Genomic DNA, 20,572 nt, shown 5'->3' with positions numbered 1-20,572 from the left:
ATATAAATACACATTAATGTATATATTTAAGAAAAAAATTATATATTCATATATAAACTATATGAATTTAAATATATACATGTATATTTTTTTAAATATATACAAAATGTGTGCATCATTATATATATAATAAATATACACAACACACGCACACACATATATAAAGAAAAACTTTAATTTTGAATGTGATTAATCGCGATTAATCATTGACCTTTTTTAATAGATGTTTCAACTATTTTTCACTCTCTGGGCTTAAAAATTTTCAACAGCATATACACCTCAGTTACAAGAAAATTTAATAAATTCTGTTTTTGTTCACTTAAATATTTACACAACTTTTGCATAATTTGACCCCCAAAAAAACTTGATTGGAAATGATGCATAATAGAATATTCTGTCAACAATGGCTTTTACCTTTCCTAATTAAACATTTTAGTTATATATATATATCTCACTAATATTGACGAAATTAATATTTGCTCCTGCGTCAAAGAAAAAAATGTTGAATAGTGGTTATTTTTGTTTTTTTTGCACACAAAAAGTATTCCCATAGCTTCATAAAATTAAGGTTGAAGCACTAATGTCACATGGACTATTTTAATAACGACCTTATTACATTTCTGGGCCTTGAACGTGTCAGTTTCATTGCTGTCTATGCAGGGTCAAAAAGCTCTCGGATTTCATCGAAAAATATCTTAATTTGTGTTCTGAAGATGACAAAGGTCTTACAGGTTTGGTTTGGAACAACATGAGGGTGAGTAAATAATGACAGAATTTTCATTTTTAGGTGAACTATCCCTTTAAACTACCTAATACCTGATACTGTTCCCATGAACTCGTCCACAGTTTGTGAAAGATTCCCATTCATTATGGTAAATGCAGTGCAAGACTGTTTGCTGTAATTACGTGACCCCTTTCACCCATTTAACAGCACAGGAGAATTGCAAACATAGTCTCTTTGACGGGAACTCGAAGTCCAGTGCACTTCCCTGAGTGCATTTTCACCGTGATCGATGACGCGTGTCATCTGTCTTAACCCAAGCACGGGTCACCTATTCACCTGACCAATTGAGTCGCTCTGATCGAGGCCACGACACGACTGGCCAATAGCAGCGCAGTGCGGTGATTACCGCTCAGCTCGCCGCTCACCGCACTGCGCAGCTATTGGCCAGCCGCGGCGAGGGCTCGATCAGAGCGACTCAATTGGTCAGGTAAATAGCTGCAAGTTGGCAGGAAGAGCTAGAGAGCGGAGATACATGATGATGTCAACACGGCAGTGATCCTTTCGGTCTGGCAAACGCAAGGCCCTTTTAACCCATCGATTCCTTGATATAAATAGTAATGGTCCGGTGGGATTGTACAAGTAATGTTCTGCTTGATCTTAGAAGTGGTCGTTGTGTTGGGTCTGTCCTTTAAGGCGCATTGCAGCTTTGCTCAAGGACTCTAGTGATCATCTGCAGCATCCGGAGGAGTCCAGATCCTACTGGTATGTAATTCACAACCCTGTCATTGATAGATTTTTGTATGTATGAGCATATTTGAGCATGTTTAATATATCTGAACCGCATACGTTGGAAGATGCCGCTGATTTGGTTATATTTAGGCCGAGTGATTATTAAACATATTCATTAAATTACATTTGCGGTCACTAAAAAGTTAACAACAAAATGTTATATGTAAAGCAGAGATGATTTTCATATCACGTTTAGACATAAAAATATGGCCATGCTTTACTTCTCTTCTAAATTCAACCGTAAATCAAACTCACGATTTTAAAATATTTATTTCAGTGTGTTACAATCAGTATGCAGCATCCAGAAAATGTAAAATAAGCTATTATTGGAAGTTAAGTTGCTATTATATATTATTAACAGATGAATGCCTCAAATTCAGTATTTATTTAGAATTTTATTGTTGTTAACTAAAATATTATGACTGTAAACACATGAAACACTGTTGGATTGTTAAAAACTTTTATGGGAAACTATAGTAAACATTACTAGCTAAGCATTTACACGTATTGTACACACATTGATTGACTTTTAGTGCTGTATTTTGAGCCTATAATAGTATAAATTATGTAATATGTGGTATATGACCCTGGACCACAAAACCAGTCATAAGGGTCAATTTTTTGACATTAGGATCTGAAAGGCAAACAAAATAAGCTTTCCATTGGTGTATGGTTTGATAGGATAGGACAATATTTGGCTGAGATAGAACTATTTGAAAACCTTGAATCTGAAGGCGCAAAAAAAAAAAAAATCAAAATACTGAAAAAATTGCTTTTAAAGTTGTCCAAATAAAGTTCTTAGCAATGCATATTACTAATCAAAAATTAAGTTTTGATATATTTACAGTAGGAAATGTACAAAATATCTTCATAGAACATGGATTCAGGGATCTTTACTTAATATCCTATCATTTTTGCTATAATTTTTGGCTACAATGCATTTTTGGCTATTGCTACAAATGTACCCATGCTACTTAAGACTAGTTTTGTGTTCCAGGGTCACATACTTTTCAGTCTTTGGTCACAAGTTTCCATGCTTTTTGCTTCAAAGGATTATTATTATTTTGTGTGTGTGTGCTGACAAAATTGCTAAATTGATTTAGCTGAATTCATTCATTCTGAATTTGATTTGTCAGTGATTTGGCTGTCACTAAAAATAGAACAGAGAAAGTGATGCACACTAGATATGAATTGGTTAAATAGAACGTCAAGTTTTTTAAGAAACATGCACCGTTTTGTTTTCACATAATGGTTTGGCCTATTTTTTTCAATATGCATTATCTTTTCTCTGGATACCTCAACGCTACACACACATTGGCGTTACTCCATCTTCTGGCACAACACCAGTTTTAAATCTTACGCAGAAAGTGAAGTGATTTGACGCCAGGAAGGCACACCTAAAAACCAACAGTATGAAGTTTGCACCCCCCTCACCCCAAACACAGATGCACCAGTGTTCAGAGCAGGAAGTCGGTTTTCGCTGACAAACCACAGTCAAATGACACAGGAAGGATGGCAATCACTAAGGCTTGATTGGCCACTAACCCTAGAGTAATTCTTTAATCAAACCAACTTAGTCATTTCGCTCTAGACAGGGAGTTGTTTTTATCTCAGAGGAGGTGGATCATGACCCTTGCCAAGGACTTGTATTCTGTGCGCACAGAGATTTGCCCGGGCGAGATTAGACACCATCTGGCTAATTTGACAGGATTGAGAGTGATGAGATGCATCTCACACTGTCAGAGCAAAATCATTCCTGGTGTGTTTGAGAACGCATGCATCTATGTTTGTATACAAGTCCATATGTTTCGCTTGAATGTTTGTCCTTACTATGGTAACACCGTGAGCTGTGTGAGAGATTTTGAGCGTTATTATCACAGGTGAATTGTGTGTGTGTGACAGTTTGGAGTGTGTTTGAGAGTATGTTGCACAACCTATTTAACAATGACCTTTCTGTTGCGTCCCGCTGCGCTCGACAGGCCGATCATAGTAAACTCTGCTTGTTGAATGCTTACTACTTTGATCTCCGTTCAGTGAAATCACCTCTCATTTTCTCTCTTTGCACTAAGCTCTTTTCACAATGGCTATTTTAGGCCTCGCTGTGCGTCCCTCTTCGGGGGGACTGTATACACTTAATTATCTGGCACTGAATCTTGTAAGCTTCTTACCCGTTGGCAAAGGTTGGAGAGCAGGCGCGCTAAACATGTTGCATTTACAGAGTAGAGGAATGTTTTGGTCAGGCAGATAGCTCCTGTCTTGAGGTAGGGCAGCTTTTGTGTGAAGAGTATTGACTGCAATTTTGTTGCAGGCATACTGCATTTTTCAAATATTTTAGTCATAGTTGAGACAGAGTGTAGCAGAGCCTCAGGATAAATTTAAATTTTTTACTTGGGAGGGGTTAAACTGAATGGGTGGTTGACAACATGTCCATGAATCTATGTTCCGGTATTAAAATGTAAGGTAGAAATACACAAGTCAAAAGTGTGTTTTAATTTTTTAAAAGAAGTCCCTTTTGCTCACCAAGCCTGCATTTATTTGATCCAAAGTACTGCAAAAATAGTAATATTTTGAAATATTTTTACTATTTAAAATATCTGTTTTCAATTTGAATAAATATTAAAATATAATTTATTCTTGTGATTTCAAAGCTGATTTTTTAGCATCATTACTCCAGTCTTCAGTGTAACATGATCTTTCAGAAATTATTCAAATATTCTGATTTGCTCCTCAAAAACATTTTCGTTGAAGAATAGAAAGTTCAGAAGAACAGCATTTATCTGAAATAGAAATCTTTTGCAACATTATAAACATCTTAATCACCACTTTTGAGCATCCTAGCTAAATAAAAGTATTAATTTCTATCATTTCTTTCCCTGCCCCAAGTCCAAGTCAAGTGTCGAGTCATTGATGTCAAAGTCGAGTCGCAAGCCATCTTTGATTATGTCAAGTCAAGTCATGAAATTTGTGACTCTACAAAATAAATGTAGGCTAATTGTGTTCAGTTACAGTTACAGTGAAAAAAAGTGTAATTAAATTACAGTTACTTATATAGCCTATATATATATATATATATATATATATATATATATATATATATATATATATATATATATATATATATAAATAAAAAATAAAAATTAAAAAGAGGGTTAAATCTGAATATTTTCACACACACAACCACAGATTTAAGACTTTTTTCCTCAAATTGCGATTGCTTCTCATATGAGACACCAATGATGTGATGATATGATTTGTTAATGGGACAGTATTTGGCCAAGATACAACTATTTGAAAATCTGGACTCTGAGGGTGCAAAAAAATTAAAATATTGAGATAATTGCCTTTAAAGTTGTCCAAATGAAGTTCTTAGCTATGCATCTTACCAATCAAATATTAAGTTTTGATATATTTACGGTAAGAAATTTGCAAAATATTTTTATGGAACATGGTCTTTACTGAATATGATTTTTGGCATAAAAGAAAAATCAGTCATTTTGACCCATACAATATATTGTTGCCTACAAATATGCCATACTACTTATGACTGGTTTTGTGGTCCAGGGTCACAAATTGCTTCATTTAACAAAACAAAACAAATTAATTTATAATTATTTGAAAAAATAAAAAGGAAGCCCTGTTACACACATTACTGTAATATTAAAAGTTACAGTAAACAAAGCAGTTTTTACATTAACTTCTAAATGTAATTATAAAATTACATTTCTGCTTCAGTTCGTTAAAATGTAACGATTTACACACTGGCTGTCATAACTTATTTTCATGACAGATTTATTAAATAAGCAAGACATAATTACAGGTTAAGTAATGTGATGAATATATAGGTTAGATTAGAGCATATGTTAAACAAAATGCTCATTCATTTCATTTCTCTAGTGAACTAATGAGCTGTGGACGCTGAATGACTTGGTAAATGTACTGCTATGTGACATTGTTTACAAGCGCTTTTTTTTTTGTTCTTTAAACTGAGGCGCTTCTACAGGGATTTGCCATGCCACATCAGAAATGGCAAAACAGCACTTACTGCATGAAATTGACAGAATTTGAGAATTTTTTGTTGTTGTGCCTAAATGTTGCATGTAAATATGGAATGCTTTAAGTGAATTGAAAAATAGTGTATAACACTAGCTCTTCCTCTAGGCTATCTTAGGTCATGTCTCGACAGCACAAGTAGGATTTGGGATGTTGGCAGATTTTGTTTAGCGTGTAAAGCATCTGTTCTGTTCACCTCAGATTCACTCCCAAACCCCCAGTGCAGCGCTGCTGTCTAATCAGAGCACAGCACTCTCCCCCTCACAACACACTGCCATATGCAGAGCCTGCCATTTTAAGAGCTGCACACAAACATTCATCAACACAGACGTCCTGTTTTAGGACTGAATGGGGGAACACCTGTGTGTGTGTGTGTGTTTGCAAAATTCAATGCTCAGTTTGGAACCTGAGCCAACAGTCGCTGTAGTAACCGTGATGCGTATGTGTCAGGCAGGTGTGTGAGCTTTTTTTTTGAGTGGGACACGTTTTCTTTTTATCTGCAGGCTGTTTGACCAGAGATCAAGAGACATGGAGAATCTGAGCCACATCTTTCGTTATCTACACTTCTGAGCTGGGTTTGGGGCAGGTGAGCCAAATTAAGCACTAAAAATGGTTGAGGGGAGAAAATAAAATTACTGGCCAATTGGCACACATTGCACAATTATTCAACCTTGTGTTGTTCCAAACCTGTAAGATCTTTGTTCATCTTCAGCACACAAATTAAAGGATAACTATTGCCAAAATGCAACCTGGGCTGTTTTTTTTTATTACTGTAAACGAGACAAATATATATCTAAAAGCATAATTACGACAAACAAGCCGTTTTTGAGATTGACCGTGATTTCGTTTTGCGGTCAATGGCCGGTGAATGGGAGTACTAAGGGCATAACTTTGAGCGCATCAAAATCGATATTTTTACAACACTAAGAATGCTCGACACACCATGAAACTTTGCTCGAAGTATCGCCTGGGTCTCTACACATGAACTCCAGCATTGAGAACATTGTTTGTGTACACAGAGTTTACTAAAAAGAAAGGTTTTGAACAACTCACTTACACTGTTTGGGTTTCCGCTAGTGGCCATCTTGCCAGTCAAGAAGTGTCGATCTCCGAATGCGAATGAATGGACTCCATAGGACGAAATATTAGGCTTATATGAGGCTCTTTTTACAACTGTAAGGTTAATATTGTTTTTCATTTGCGACAAAACAACGAATTAGCCGTGCATTTATATGGAAATATGCTTTAGAAGCTATCCATCTTTACTCTCCTCTCATTCAGAGATCGACACCTCTTGACTGGCAAGACGGCCGCGAGCGGAAACTCAAACAGTGAAAGTGAGTTGTTCAAAAACTTTCTTTTGTGTACACAAACAATGTTCTCAATGCTGGAGTTCATGTGTAGAGACTAGGGCTGCACGATTAATCGTTTTTAAACCGAAATCGCGATTTGAAAGGGTGCGATTTTCAAATCGCAAGAGCTGCGATTATTTCGATTAATTATCAACTGTGGTAACAAGCATATAAATCGTTTTTGACAGGTCGCTTCATGTGCATATTACATCTTCATGCTTATATTACGTTTGATGCAGAGTTTAACCAATAGGGGGCATTTTAACACTGCATGTAGAGACGTGCACAGGACGTATTTTTCAGTCCTGCATCGAGGAAGAGGTCTCTGCAGAGCAAACGTGGGCGTTTCTGAATTTTGTGGGTGTTTTCAAACTGCTGGGTGTTTCTAAATCATGATATCGAAATGATTCCCTTTACCTAACCCCACCCCTAAACCTACCGTCACTATGACGTCAGCCAATCAGGTACCATGGTCTAAAAACGCCCCGATCTAGTAACTCCCATTACTTTCCTGCAGAGACCTATACTTGCCTGCATCCGCAGAAATATGTTTATCTCGTTCCGTTCCCGCCTCGACATTCATGTTTTGTCCCGCTTCTGTCCGCAAAAGCCCGCATAAAAGTAACCTTTATAGTTGTTGTTTTTTCAGTACATCAATTGAATTTACATGAAACAGATCTCGTAAGTTTCACAAAACCCCAGCATAAACGTCCCCGATAAAAATATTTGTTATAGCCTATAGGCTAAGCATCAACATTCACAAACCACTGTTATTCTTAACAGAAAATGCAAGCAGACACAGCTCCTTTAAAGCTGATATCTCAGTTTATACGCGAACTTATCAAGCTCTACAATGAATAGTATGCACAATGAATCTTTCACAATGTCTACACTTCGTGTGTTTTAATTCGTGAGCACGCAATATTCAGCACTGTGCAAGAACATTTGAGCAGTGAGTGGATTCTAACTTAAACACCTCTGATGACTGCCTATCCCTGTGCTTACTAATCATAGCTGTAAGTTGTATACTAGTTGTTCTTGCTGCTTTTGTGCAATAGATGAATAACAATGTTTTGTTTTTTAAATATTTTGTTTAGATATTTCTATTTTGCGGGAGTCCCGCGAATCATTTTATTTTCCCGCGTCCCGCACAGCCGCACTCTCCCATCAAGTTATGTTCCGCGCCGCAGTCGGTTGCGTCGGGTCCCGCTGTACTCTCGTAGGAGTGCAGGTCTCTACTGCATGTACTGAGCAAATAACGGTAACGCCATTTGGAAAAGATGAGCGGGAGCAGCGGCTAAACTTCCCAACAAAGTGTCTCTTAATGTAGGTTATCATCAGTGTTTTACTAATGTAAAATAGTTTACAGTGTGTTTGGATTCCTAAAAGATTTTAATTATATTTTGTTATAAAATAATGTTATTTATGTATGTATGTATGTATGTATGTATGTATGTATGTATGTAATCTTTTAGGATTTTATATAATAAAATATATAATATTTGTATTAATTAATTTTGTATAATAGTATATATTTTATTTTAAAAGATTTAAATAATATTTTATTATATCATTTTAATTGTTAATTCAATTTTATTTAAGATACTGTAGTTATTTTCTTAATTTCTCATGACAACTTTATTTAAAAAATGACAACAATGTTAAAGAGGTTTTAAATAAACAGTAGAACAGTGTAGCATACTTTGTGATTATGCTTGGTCTTTCTTTGGTGCTGTTAAAACCACCATATCAAACTTGTAGCTCTTTTATGAAATAGTAGTAAATCGCATTTTAAATCGCAAATCGCAATTTTGATCAGAAAAATCGCAATTAGATTTTTTCTCTAAATTGTGCAGCCCTAGTAGAGACCCAGGCGATACATCGAGCAAAGTTTCATGGTGTGTCGAGCCTTCTTAGTGTAGTAAAAATATTGATTTTGATGCGTTCAAAGTTATGCCCCTAGTACTCCCATTCACCGGCCATTGACAACAAAACGAAATCACGGTCAATCTCAAAAACGGCACGTTTGTCGTAATTATGCTTTTAGATACAAGTTTGTCTCGTTTACAGAAAAAAAAAAAACAGCCCAGGTTGCATTTTGGCAATAGTTATCCTTTAAGACATTTTTGATGAAATCCAAGAGCTTTCTGACCCTGCATAGACAGCTACTCTCCTAAATGCATGGTGGCCACTGACGCAGAAGCACAAAAAGAATTCTAGCAACTTCATAAAATGTTGGTTGAACCGTTGATGTCACATGGACGATTTAAATGTTGTCCTTACTACCTTTCTGTTTCTTGAATGTGTCAGTTGCGCTGCTTGTCTATTATGAAGTCAGAAAGATCTCGGATTTCATCAAAAATATCTTAATTTGTGTTCTGAAGATGAACTAAGGTCTTATGGGTTTGGAACAATATGAAGTTGAGTAATTAATGACAGAATCTTCATTTTTGGGTGAACTATCTCTTTAAACCAGAAGGTTTTCTGTTTTTAGATTAGTTACCTGGCTCTCTAAGTTAATCCAAATAAATTTAGTTCTTTTGAACTTTCTGTTTGTCAAAAATCCTGGGAAAAGCTGTATCATGGTTTCCACAACTGTTAATATTGATAATAATAAGAAATTACATTACAGACATTACTCCAGTCTTCAGTGTCGCAAGATGCTTCACAAAATTATTCATTATAAACTGCCATGATCAATTTAATGTCATTGCTGAATAAAGGCATCTGAAGATTTTAGATTTTGAGATCAGAAGAATAGTTTATAAACTATATATATATATGTATATATATATATATGTATGTGTGTGTGTGTGTGTATGTGTATGTGTATATATATAATGTATGTGTATATAAATACAATACTGGTCAAAAGTTTTTGAACAGTACGATTTTACATGTTTTTTTAAAGAAGTCTCTTCTGCTGTAATATTGTGAATACTGTGAACTATTTTTACTATTTAAAATAACTGTTTTCTATTTGATATATTCATTAATATGAATATATTTTAAAATGTAATTTATTCCTGTGCTACATTTTCTTCATTATTAATCAAGTTTTCAGTGTCACATGATCCTTAAGAAATCATTCTAATATGATGATTTGCTGTTCAGGTAACATTTTTTTGACATTATACACTATACCAATTAAAAGCTTGGAGACGGTATAATTTTTTTATTTTTGGGGGAAATAAATTGTAGAAATTAATACTTTTATTTAGCAAGGATGCTTTAAATTGATCAAAATTGATGATAAAGTCATATATAATGTTACAAAAGACTTCAACACTGTTCTTCTGAACTTTCTGTTCATCAAAGAAACCTGAAAAAAATCTATTCAGCTGTTTTCAACATAATAATAATAATAATAATAATAATAATAATAATAATAAATGTTTTTGGAGCAGCAAATCAGAATATTAGAACGATTTCTGAAGGATCATGTAACTGGAGCAATGATTAAACATTTAAAAATCACAGGAATTAATTACATTTTAAATAACTTTTGACTGGCAGTGTATACTATTCATAGGTTTAGATACACTTGGACTAAAATAATCATAATAAAATATATAAAACCTGTGCTTTATAGAGATATTGGCTTTAAAACTAGCCATAAAACAGTTTTGCATCATTTAATGGAATAATGCAAAATATGTTTTCATGGTTGATAGGAAAAGAAATTTGCCTAGCAAATTTTCTCACTTCAGTGACATTGCAGCAAAAAACAGATTCATTTTGGGCCATGATTTGTACATTGATGTACATGTTTTCTTCCTCCCTTCACCTTTACCTGTTTTCCTCTTTCAGGAGGACCATGCTCTGCTCAGAGCGTGGCGTGGTGGAGGAATGGCTCGCAGAGTTCAAGGTGAGAGTTTTGACATCCTTGCAGGATTTAATATGACGTTTTTATATAGCTCACTCAAATTAAGTCCTCCCTTCCCAAGTGGTCTGAGCGCGATGTCCCAATAACCACATTTGGTTTCTGAATCTCAGAACTTAATGGAGGAATATTTTCAGCCTCTGAGTTAATTCAATTCCAGGCCGATTCAGGTTGAGGCTGCTTACTCATGTCTACCACCATTTCTCCTCCTCAGACGTTACCTGACGATCAAATCCGCAGCTATTCTGGCAGCCTGCGTCTGAAGAAAGCTCTAGTACCTGCTCTCTATGCTGTTATTCAGGAGCAGCCCTGTAGTGAGGTATGATGAATGTTTGAAACACTTCAGACAAGATTCATGTTTAATTTAAGAATCTTATGGGTATTTTCATATCAAAAGGGTCTTTTGTTGGGTAATGATTCCTTCTGAAATCATGTGTTGATATGCGCATTCAGAGGTGATTTAAAATGGCATGATATGAGTTATTTAGATTATTTAGTTTTAATTGCATATTTAATATTATTTCATATGTAATATCATATTATAATTTCAGATCAATTTTCATAGTTTCTTAAATATGCTGCTTTCTTATGCTGGTGTTTTATAAGGAGTGTTCCTCTCTGTGCATGTGTCCCATACTGTCTCTTTTACTTTATATCATTGTCGTCTTTCTCTCTCTTCCTCTGTAGCTGCTGGCTCCGGTGTGTCATCAGTTGTTTGAGTTGTACCGGAGCTCAGAAGAGGGCTTGCGTCGGTTTACGCTGCAGTTCCTGCCTGAACTCATCTGGGTGTACTTGCGTCGTTCTGCCAGTAGGGAGCGCTACCGCAATGGCTGTGTTGAAGCCCTTTTACTGGGGATCTATAACCTGGTAAGAGAGATCGGTGATTGTGCATTACCTGCAATTTCCTGGAATTCAATATCTAAAGTTGACGTACACATATACGTCTTGTGTTACAGGAAATTGTGGACAGTAAAGGAAATGGAAAGCTGCTGTCATTCACCATACCGACTCTCTCCAAGCCTTCAATATACCATGAGGTAATAGGTGAAGAAAAATAGAAACACTTTTTAAGCTGACCTTTATTGGGCGTCTGAGATGCGGGAGGTATCGGTTTCAAATCAGTGAAAATGATATCTTCTGTTATTATGCATACAAAACACAGATCTGGTTTCTTTTCGGAGGGTGCGGGAAACTAGAGACTAATGCACAAACCTACAAAAGCTAAAGAACCTTGATTTTTACAAAACCTGCTAGGGTTTCTTAGGTGGTTTCTAGGGTGTTCTGGGAGGTGCAAGACCTGAGTAAACCACTGGTTTTGCTGGTATTAGCTGAGTTAACCTAGCACTTGTATTAGGTTAAAAATCTGAGTATAATTGTCATGTCAAATTGACACTAATTGGATTCAGTAAAAATAATAATATTAAATAAATAGTATTATGACAAACACACACATTCCTCATAAATATATGAGAAAATATGATTTAAAAAATATTTGAAACAACTATTTTTAAACTTTAAAACAGTGTTAAAATAATAATGTTTTAAGTGGAGGAAGTGTCAAAAAACAGTTTTTCTGTGTGCTTACCTGAAGCTCAAATATGACTCTGGACCACAAAACCAGTCATAAGTAGAACGGCTATATTTGTAGCAATAGCCAGCAATACATTGTATGAGTGAAAATGATCGATTTTTCGTTTCTTCTGCCAAAAATCATTAGGGTATTAAGTAAAGATCATGTTCCATTAAAGGGATGGTTCGGAGTAGAATTGACTTCATTGCTATGCACTCCGAAGCCCATGTAAATACCCCATCCGAAGTTTTTTTTTACCTTAGTCAAACATTTATGGAGATATTAGAGTTTTTCGAATTTCTTGTTACAGGAGTGAATGGTACATGTGATGTATCTCGTAAATTGCACCACTAAACGTGCAAGTAATCTTACCAAACTTGTGCAGTAGTGTAAATAGGTTATGTACTCACAAAACGCTGCATCAGAACATTTGTAAGTCCACCATGAGTGTTTTAAAAACACGTTTTACCCGATCCCTACTAGTCAAAAACTACAAATGGCGACACGTCGACGTCACTTCCCTGGTTTGAAAAAAGCACTTAAAAGTCCTCCTACAAGTTGACATGCACACAGATGTAGTAGGAGGACTTTTACATGCTTTTTTCAAACCAGGGAAGTGACGTCGACTTGTAGAGACTAGTAGTTCTCGGGTAAAACGTGTTTTTAAAACACTCATGGTGGACTTACAAATGTTCTGATGCAGCGTTTTGTGAGTACATAACCTATTTACACTACTGTACAAGTTTGGTAAGATTACTTGCACGTTTAGTGGTGCAATTTACAAGATACATCACATGTACCATTCACTCCTGTAACAAGCAATTCGAAAAACTCTAATATCTCCATAAATGTTCGACTAAGGTAAAAAAAACTTCGGATGGGGTATTTAGATGGGCTTCGGAGTGCATAGCAATGAAGTCAATTCTACTCCGAACCATCCCTTTAAGATTCTTACCATAAATATATCAAAACTTAATTTTTTATTAGTAGGATGGATTGCTAAGGTAAAATAAAGGTGATTTTCTCAATATTTAGATTTTTTTTTTGGACCCTCAGATTCCAGATTTTCACATAGTTATATCTCGGCCAAATATTGTCATATCCTAACAAACCAATAATATTTCCAATAAATGGAAAGTGAAAGAAATGGACCCTTATGACTGGTTTTGTATTCCAGGGTCACAAATAGTAAAGCATGGGGCTAGCAACTCGAAGTTCATGGGTTTGAGTTTTACCTAACTGAACAACACCTAACAATGCAAATGTATGTCTTTTTCTGATTAAAAAAAGCCCCTGGCAAATGCATAAATGTAAATATTCTCAGAGGGTAGTTAAGAAACAATTTAGGGTTTTTGATTTAGGGTCTGTGCAGCTGCCTTTAGCCATGAAATATGCAGGTCAAATTGACCCGAAACATAATATTTAAAGGGTTAGTAGAGTTGGGCAAACAATCTTGATTTCTCGATTTGAGTCAATTCTCACTTTCACGAAACAATATTGATTCCTAAATCCCAAAAATTGATTAGTCTAGCCTGTTTTCAGTCAATGAAGGGAACTTTTTAGCGCACCTCCCATCCAATAAATCGCAATAAGCTTTGTGCTTTGTTACTTTTGATATGAAACAAAATCTCAGATTTCAATTCTGTTCATTTTATTACAGTATTTAGACAATAAATAACGTTTTGGCTGTGTTTATTGTGGAGTGACAGATCGCTGTTGCGTTTTAGTTTGAGAGAAGCAGCAGCAGCACAAAGTGCACGTGAACTGATCATCTCCTCCACTTTAATACCAGTTTCAGCCGGAAATAAATATGAATAAACATTCAAAAGTATGTTAAAAGAAAGTGCAGCTTACTGAAATTAGTATGCCGTCTCATGCAATCGCTCTATCTGTTTTTAAGCATGGAAATATTACAGCTTGTAAACAGTGTTGTCACATTTTTCTCAGAAAAAACATAATCGTGATCATAAACTTGTTAGTCAGATAGAAAAAATATCTCCAGAGAGGAGCATTTCACTAAAGATATGCACCATGTAACATATTCATTAGAACTTTTACTGTTCTGTTCTTCAGTATTTAATTAGTTTGAATAAATTTTTTTATGACAGTCAATATTTAAATGTTTATATTTCAGAAAATGAATTGAAGTAGAAATATAATTATGTAGTTGTAACTTTATTATTATAAAAACTTAATTGAGTGTAATTTAAGCATTTGTAAACAAATCAGTTAATTTAACCATCAATATTATTGTAATGTAGTACCACCTTTTATGTATGTTTTACAGCATTAGTTTATCATTTTTTTCCTTGAGAAAATTTGTTGTGCTGAACCTAATATATATGCAAAATAATCGATATAGAATCATATCAGGAATCGAATCGCAAACTTGTGAATCAAAATCAAATCAAGTCTTAACATTTGTGTCAAAACCCAGCCCTAAGGGTTAGTCTCATCTTGGTTTAAGATGGTTTCCCAGCCTTGCCAAGCTGGTTTAATCTGGTTTAGCTGATAGGCCAGTCTGTTCATCTAAACCCAAAACCTCCAAAACTAACCAATAAACCAAGCAAACCAGTTTAGAGACTGGTTTAAGGTGTTTTTTTCAGCAAGATAAACTCCATCTGACACTTGTTTAAAATGTCCCTGGACCATAAAACCAGTCATAAGGGTATTTTTTTATTTATTTTTTTGATACTGATGTACATAATCTAAAACCTGAATAAATAAGCTTTCCATTGATGTATAGTTTGTTAGGATAGGACAGCGTTTGGCCAAGACACAACTATTTGAAAAAGTGCAAAAAATCAAGATATGGAGAAAATCGCTTTTAAAGTTGTCCAAATGAAGTTCTTAGAAATGCATATTTTTAATCAAAAATTAAATTTTGATATATTTACGATAGGAAATTTACAAAATATCTTTGTGGAACATGATCTTTACATAATATCCTTTATATATTTGGCATAAAAGAAAAATAGATCATTTTGACCCATACAATATATTTGTGGCTATTGCTACAAATAATCCTGTCATACTTAAGACTGGTTTTGTGGTCCAGGGTCACAAATAAGGCCCATTCCTTAAGTAATCTAATTTAAAATGGTTTCTATTAGACCTAATAAGCCTGTAATACAATGAGGCTATTTTCCTGACATGAATATTCAATTACTTTTATCTTAGAGCCTTACATGCATGAATAACTAAAGCCGAATACATTTAACACAGCCATCCAGCCTGGGGTCCATGGCGTTAACCGAGGGAGCCCTGAACCAGCACGACCTCATCCGGGTGGTATACAGCGGTCTGCTATCTCAGAGAGAGACATTTACCTCACAGAACAGGTGATTTTTATTATTTTGGCAAACTGAGGTTTTCTACTTATTCCTGCTCATAGAGAATATATGGAATATTTCTAGGCATTTGATTAATCACACTATCTCCCGCTGGACCGTTTTATTGCTATGACTCAGCTGTTACTTTTTCCTGCAGGTTGAAATGGGCTGTAATGATTTCTCAGCATTTTTATTTCATTAAACCTCTGCTGGAACCTCATGGCAGCACTATCCGTGCAGATGTAGTGTGATTTGTTATTAGCCGTTCCATCGGGCTAGATGCACGGTGACAGTCGCTGACTCATAATGTACCACTGTCTGATTTGTCGTTGTAAAATTATGCAGATGTCAGAGGGGGGTTATGTAACGGCAGCGTGTGTGTGTGTCTCCTGCAGGTTTGAGGTGCTGTCTTTTTTAATGCTCTGCTACAACTCAGCCGTGGTCTTTATGCCTGCAACGTCCCACCAATCGGTTTGCAGAATGAGCACACGGTAAGAGAGCGCATTAGTTGTATTTTCCACTAACGATCCGGGAACGTCTTGGCCTTTCTCTCTCTCTCTTTCTCTCTGAAATTTCTTGCTGGTACAGGCAGAGATGGAATGATTAATTGGATCAAATGGAATATTGATTTCGAGAGAGCGAGCAAAGGATTTCTGTGGCGGGTCATAGCATTAACATAAAGACCTCCAAATAAACATGTCATTAAAGATTCTCTCTGAATCTCTTTTGTTATGCAGACTGTGTGTGAGCGGCTACCCGCGGCAGCAGCAGAAGTCGTGGAAGGAGCCTTGTAACCGTGTGCGATTGGAGCCGGAGTTTATGGTGCAAATGCTGACTGCTGTTTACCATGCAATGTGAGTTTAATATCTAACTGTTTTTTTGTTCCATAATATTTTTTTTTATACAGATGTTTAATAATTACTGCTGAATGCTAAAGATGAACCTCTAAATCAAAAATATAGAAACATTTCATACTTTTACTGAAGCAAAAACTTAAATAGCTTTGGTTGTTTCTTAGAAATGTGACACCAGAACTAACTCTACACCTGTATCATCAAGTAAAACCTGATGGAGGATTTTGTCAGAAAAATAAAAAGTTTTAATATGTCATACAAAACTGTTGAAAAGTTTGGGGTTAGTTTTTTTTACCACAAATTTTGGTATTTAAATATTAAGATTTTTTTATAATTATTCAGCAAGAATGCATTACATTCAATCAAAAGTGACGGTGAATGCATTTATAACAGTTAACAGTTTTATATTTTAAATAAATGCTGTTTGCTCTTCACAAAAATATCAAGCAGCACAACTGTTTCAACATTTATAATAAATCATTTTTTTTCCTTTTTATTTATAATAAGTAACAAAGTGATTTGTTTTCTTTTTTCAGCAAGAATACATTAAATTTGATACAGTGACAGTGAATACATTCAGAAAGTTATATTTTAAATAAATGCTGTTTGATTTCTACAAAAATATCAAGCAGCACAGCTGTTTTTAACATTTAAACTAATAAAAAATTATCAGTAATTAAAAAAAATCTTTTTTTCCATTTATAGTGTTACAAAAGTTTTATATTTTAAATAAATGCTGTTCAGTTTCTACAAAAATATTAAGTGGTTCAACTGTTTTCAACATTTATAATAATATTATGTATTTATCATTATTATTATTATTATTATTATTATTATTTTTTTTTTTTTTTATTCAGCAAGAATGTATTACATTCAATCAAAAGTGAGAGTGAATACATTTATAATGTTACAAAAGTATTAAAGTCTTATATTTTAAATGTCTTTTGGTTTCCACAAAAATATCAAAGAAGCTCAACTTCAACATATATAATAAGTAATTATCAGTAATTATTAGGTTTTTTTTATATTATTTTAATATTTATAACAAAAAAACATTTTTATTAAAAAATATTTACAATTTTATTTTTAATGTATAAATAAAATGTTACAAAAGATTTATATTTTAAATAAATGCTGTTCCGTTTACACAAAAATATCAAGCAGCTAAACTTTTTCAACATTTATAATAATAAATAATTATCAATAATTATTCTTTCTTTTATAAATTATTCAAATATTAAGTTTTTTTAATTATTCAGCAAGAATGCATTACATTGAATCAAAAGTGACAGAGAATGCATTTATAATGTTAAAACAGTTATGTATTTTAAATAAATGCTATTCAGTTTCCACAACAATATCAAGCAACACAACTGTTATCAACATTTAGAATAATAAGTAATTATCAGTAATTATTTAAGATCAATATCAAGATTTTATTTTGAATTATTTAGCAAGAATGCATTACATTCAACAAAAAGTGACAGTGAATACATTTATGATGTTAAAAAGTTAGTAGTATATTTCTGAGCTATTACTTTTTACGTTAGTAAGAGAAAGAAAATGTATTATATATTTAAATCCTGTTCATTTTCAATTAAGGGTTTGCTAATGATCTCATCTGCATGATGATAATCTCTCCCATCAACAGTTATAATGGGCAGTGGGATCTGGGGAGGGAAGCTTTGGACGACATCCTCTACCGAGCACAGCTAGACCTCCATGCCCAGCCATTACTGGTAAAAGTCATTTGTTACAGTACACTTGGGGAAAATACAGTGGGTACTGAAAGTCTGAGACACTGAAAAGCAACTTTTTGTCAATCATTTAAACACAGAAAAAAACAATGTTTTTGACTATTTTAAAGCAAAAAATACTACAACATAAAATGAAGAAGAAATATTAAAGATTCTACACTAAATATCAGTTTCAGTACTTTGTACAGATGGCCAGATGTTTTTGTTTTTGCTAAAAAAATCCAAAATGGAAACCTTTTCATTGTGGTCTCAGACTTTTGGACTCATATGTACTCTAACAGTGAAGTTGGAGTTGTGGTTTTTGCTACATGAACACGTCCTCCATACCCTGGAAATCCAGAGGTCTCGCGAGAGCACAATTTGAATTGTCTCTCCAAGACACTCTGGCATCGAGCAATAATGCATGTTACTGCAATACGTAAGCAGTTCTGGGAACCAATCAAATCGGTGTATCTGATGTAGGCGGGCCAGAGGCGAGCTAAGCTAAAGACGACAGCGCTGCGACGTCCGGAATCATTTAGTAAACATTGAAAGAGATCTACAGATGAAAACCAGTTGTTTGAAACGGCTTTGGCCGCTACAATGACCGAGTTAGACTTGGCTTTTCATTTAAAAGAGGAACAGAAAACGCGCTCGAATCGTTCCTTTGCAAGAAGGACGTTTTTGCTGTTTTGCGACTGGATATGGCAAGAGTTTAATCTATCAGTTAGCTCCGCTGGTAGTTAAGCGTATGCGGCGACCACGAAGAGGAACAGATCCGAAGCAGGCAATGCCAGATAGCATTCGGCAGTCTCGAGTCCTGGCTGTTAAAAAAGAAGTGGCGATAAATGTTATCGAACAAGGTCTACCAGGACAACCTGATCGGGATTGTGGTGGATGAGGTCCATCTCATTTACAAATGGTACGAGTCACTTGGTAAACTTACTGTAACGAAAAACTGAAGTATTCAATAGTAATACAGTAGCCTAACTTGAACAGGACGATATGTCTCGCTGCTGAATGAAACGCTAGCGTCCATCCACATATTAGTTGATAGTTAATGAATAGTTTGATCGGACCTAATTGTTTTATGAGGTTGATTCGGCTGTCGTAATTAATAGTTATTAATTCTTGTCACATTGTTTATGTTATAACATTGAAATCCACTCTTATATGTTCACCGTCGCTCTGGATACGTCACATCGTGTATTGTTGTGAGTAGTCGTGGAGTTATCCAATTGCGTGCAGTGAGAGTTTCAAATGCACGATTGGTGCCGCCCCTCGAGTTAGGTCCTTTTCATTGCTCGATGCCAGACCCTTAATCTTAATAGATTAGGGTCTGGATTTTTCCAGCCTACGTCCTCCATGTTTCATGAAGCCTTTTGAGAACAACATTTAAATTATAATTCTTAATGGAGATGTGATATTTCACTGCATGTCATTGACCTCTGATCCTCAGGTGGCAAATGCAATTAGTCGCTCACTTCCGTCCCGTCCTCCGGAGGGTTCGCGGAACCTTCTGGAGGTGGAAGTCACGCCTGCCGGGAGATGCGTCTCACAGGCAGCTGTCACCGCCGCCTCCATTCGTCGCCTCCGCTGGAAACGAGAGGGTACGTGAGATATACACACACACACAGACAAGAACACTTGGGAGCAATTCTCACTATTAACTAGTTGCTTATTACGTGCATATTACTAACATATTGCGTTTTTATTAGTACTTATAAAGCAAATATGAATGGGTTATTCACTTTCAGAACAAAAAAAATACAGATAATTCTTTGTCCATATCCAATATGTTCATGTCTTTCTTTCTTCAGTCATAAAGAAATTATGTTTCTCGAGGAAAACGTTTCAGGAATTATCTTCATATAGTGGACTTCAATGGCGCCCCCAAGTTTGAACTTCCAAAATGCAGTTTAAATGCAGCTTCAAATAGCTCTAAACGATCCTAACCAAGGAAGAAGGGTCTTATCTAGCAAAACAATCGGTCATTTTTGAAACAATTTGACAATTTGTATACTTTTTAACCTCAAATGCTCATCTGTCTTGTCACTGCAATGCACATGAGTAGTCTGTGTCATCCGGGGTCAATACAGTTAGGGTATGACGAAAAACTCCCATCTCATTTTCTTCTTCAGTGTCAAAATCATGCTATTTTGCTGTTTTACCTTTTTATTTTACCTTTTTAAGTATAAAAAGGCGTTTAATCTTCTTTGCACTCTGTAAACACTGGGTTGGTACATCTGCAGCGATGTAGGTTGATTTGAAGTTGGGGAAGA

The 20,572-nt window shown here is 35.1% G+C and overlaps 1 protein-coding gene across 1 annotated transcript in view; it reads left to right on the top strand.

The window, feature by feature from the left end:
- Window positions 1-1,253: 1,253 nt before the first annotated feature.
- LOC141294069 (hyccin 2) overlaps window positions 1,254-20,572 on the top strand; it is a 28,115-nt gene continuing 8,796 nt past the window's right edge. The window contains exons 1-11 of the mRNA XM_073826150.1: window positions 1,254-1,486; window positions 6,067-6,149; window positions 10,726-10,783; window positions 11,013-11,117; window positions 11,486-11,665; window positions 11,755-11,835; window positions 15,594-15,709; window positions 16,096-16,191; window positions 16,438-16,554; window positions 18,206-18,293; window positions 19,750-19,900. Of these exons, the coding sequence (XP_073682251.1) occupies window positions 10,733-10,783; window positions 11,013-11,117; window positions 11,486-11,665; window positions 11,755-11,835; window positions 15,594-15,709; window positions 16,096-16,191; window positions 16,438-16,554; window positions 18,206-18,293; window positions 19,750-19,900 (985 nt within the window). The 5' untranslated portion in view covers window positions 1,254-1,486; window positions 6,067-6,149; window positions 10,726-10,732. The remainder of the gene's footprint in view (window positions 1,487-6,066; window positions 6,150-10,725; window positions 10,784-11,012; window positions 11,118-11,485; window positions 11,666-11,754; window positions 11,836-15,593; window positions 15,710-16,095; window positions 16,192-16,437; window positions 16,555-18,205; window positions 18,294-19,749; window positions 19,901-20,572) is intronic.

Source organism: Garra rufa, chromosome 20 (genome assembly GCF_049309525.1).
Source record: "Garra rufa chromosome 20, GarRuf1.0, whole genome shotgun sequence".
Classification (NCBI taxonomy): Eukaryota; Metazoa; Chordata; class Actinopteri; order Cypriniformes; family Cyprinidae; genus Garra; species Garra rufa.
The sequence above is the reverse complement of the archived record's forward strand: the minus strand, read 5'-3'. Positions and strand labels throughout refer to the sequence as shown.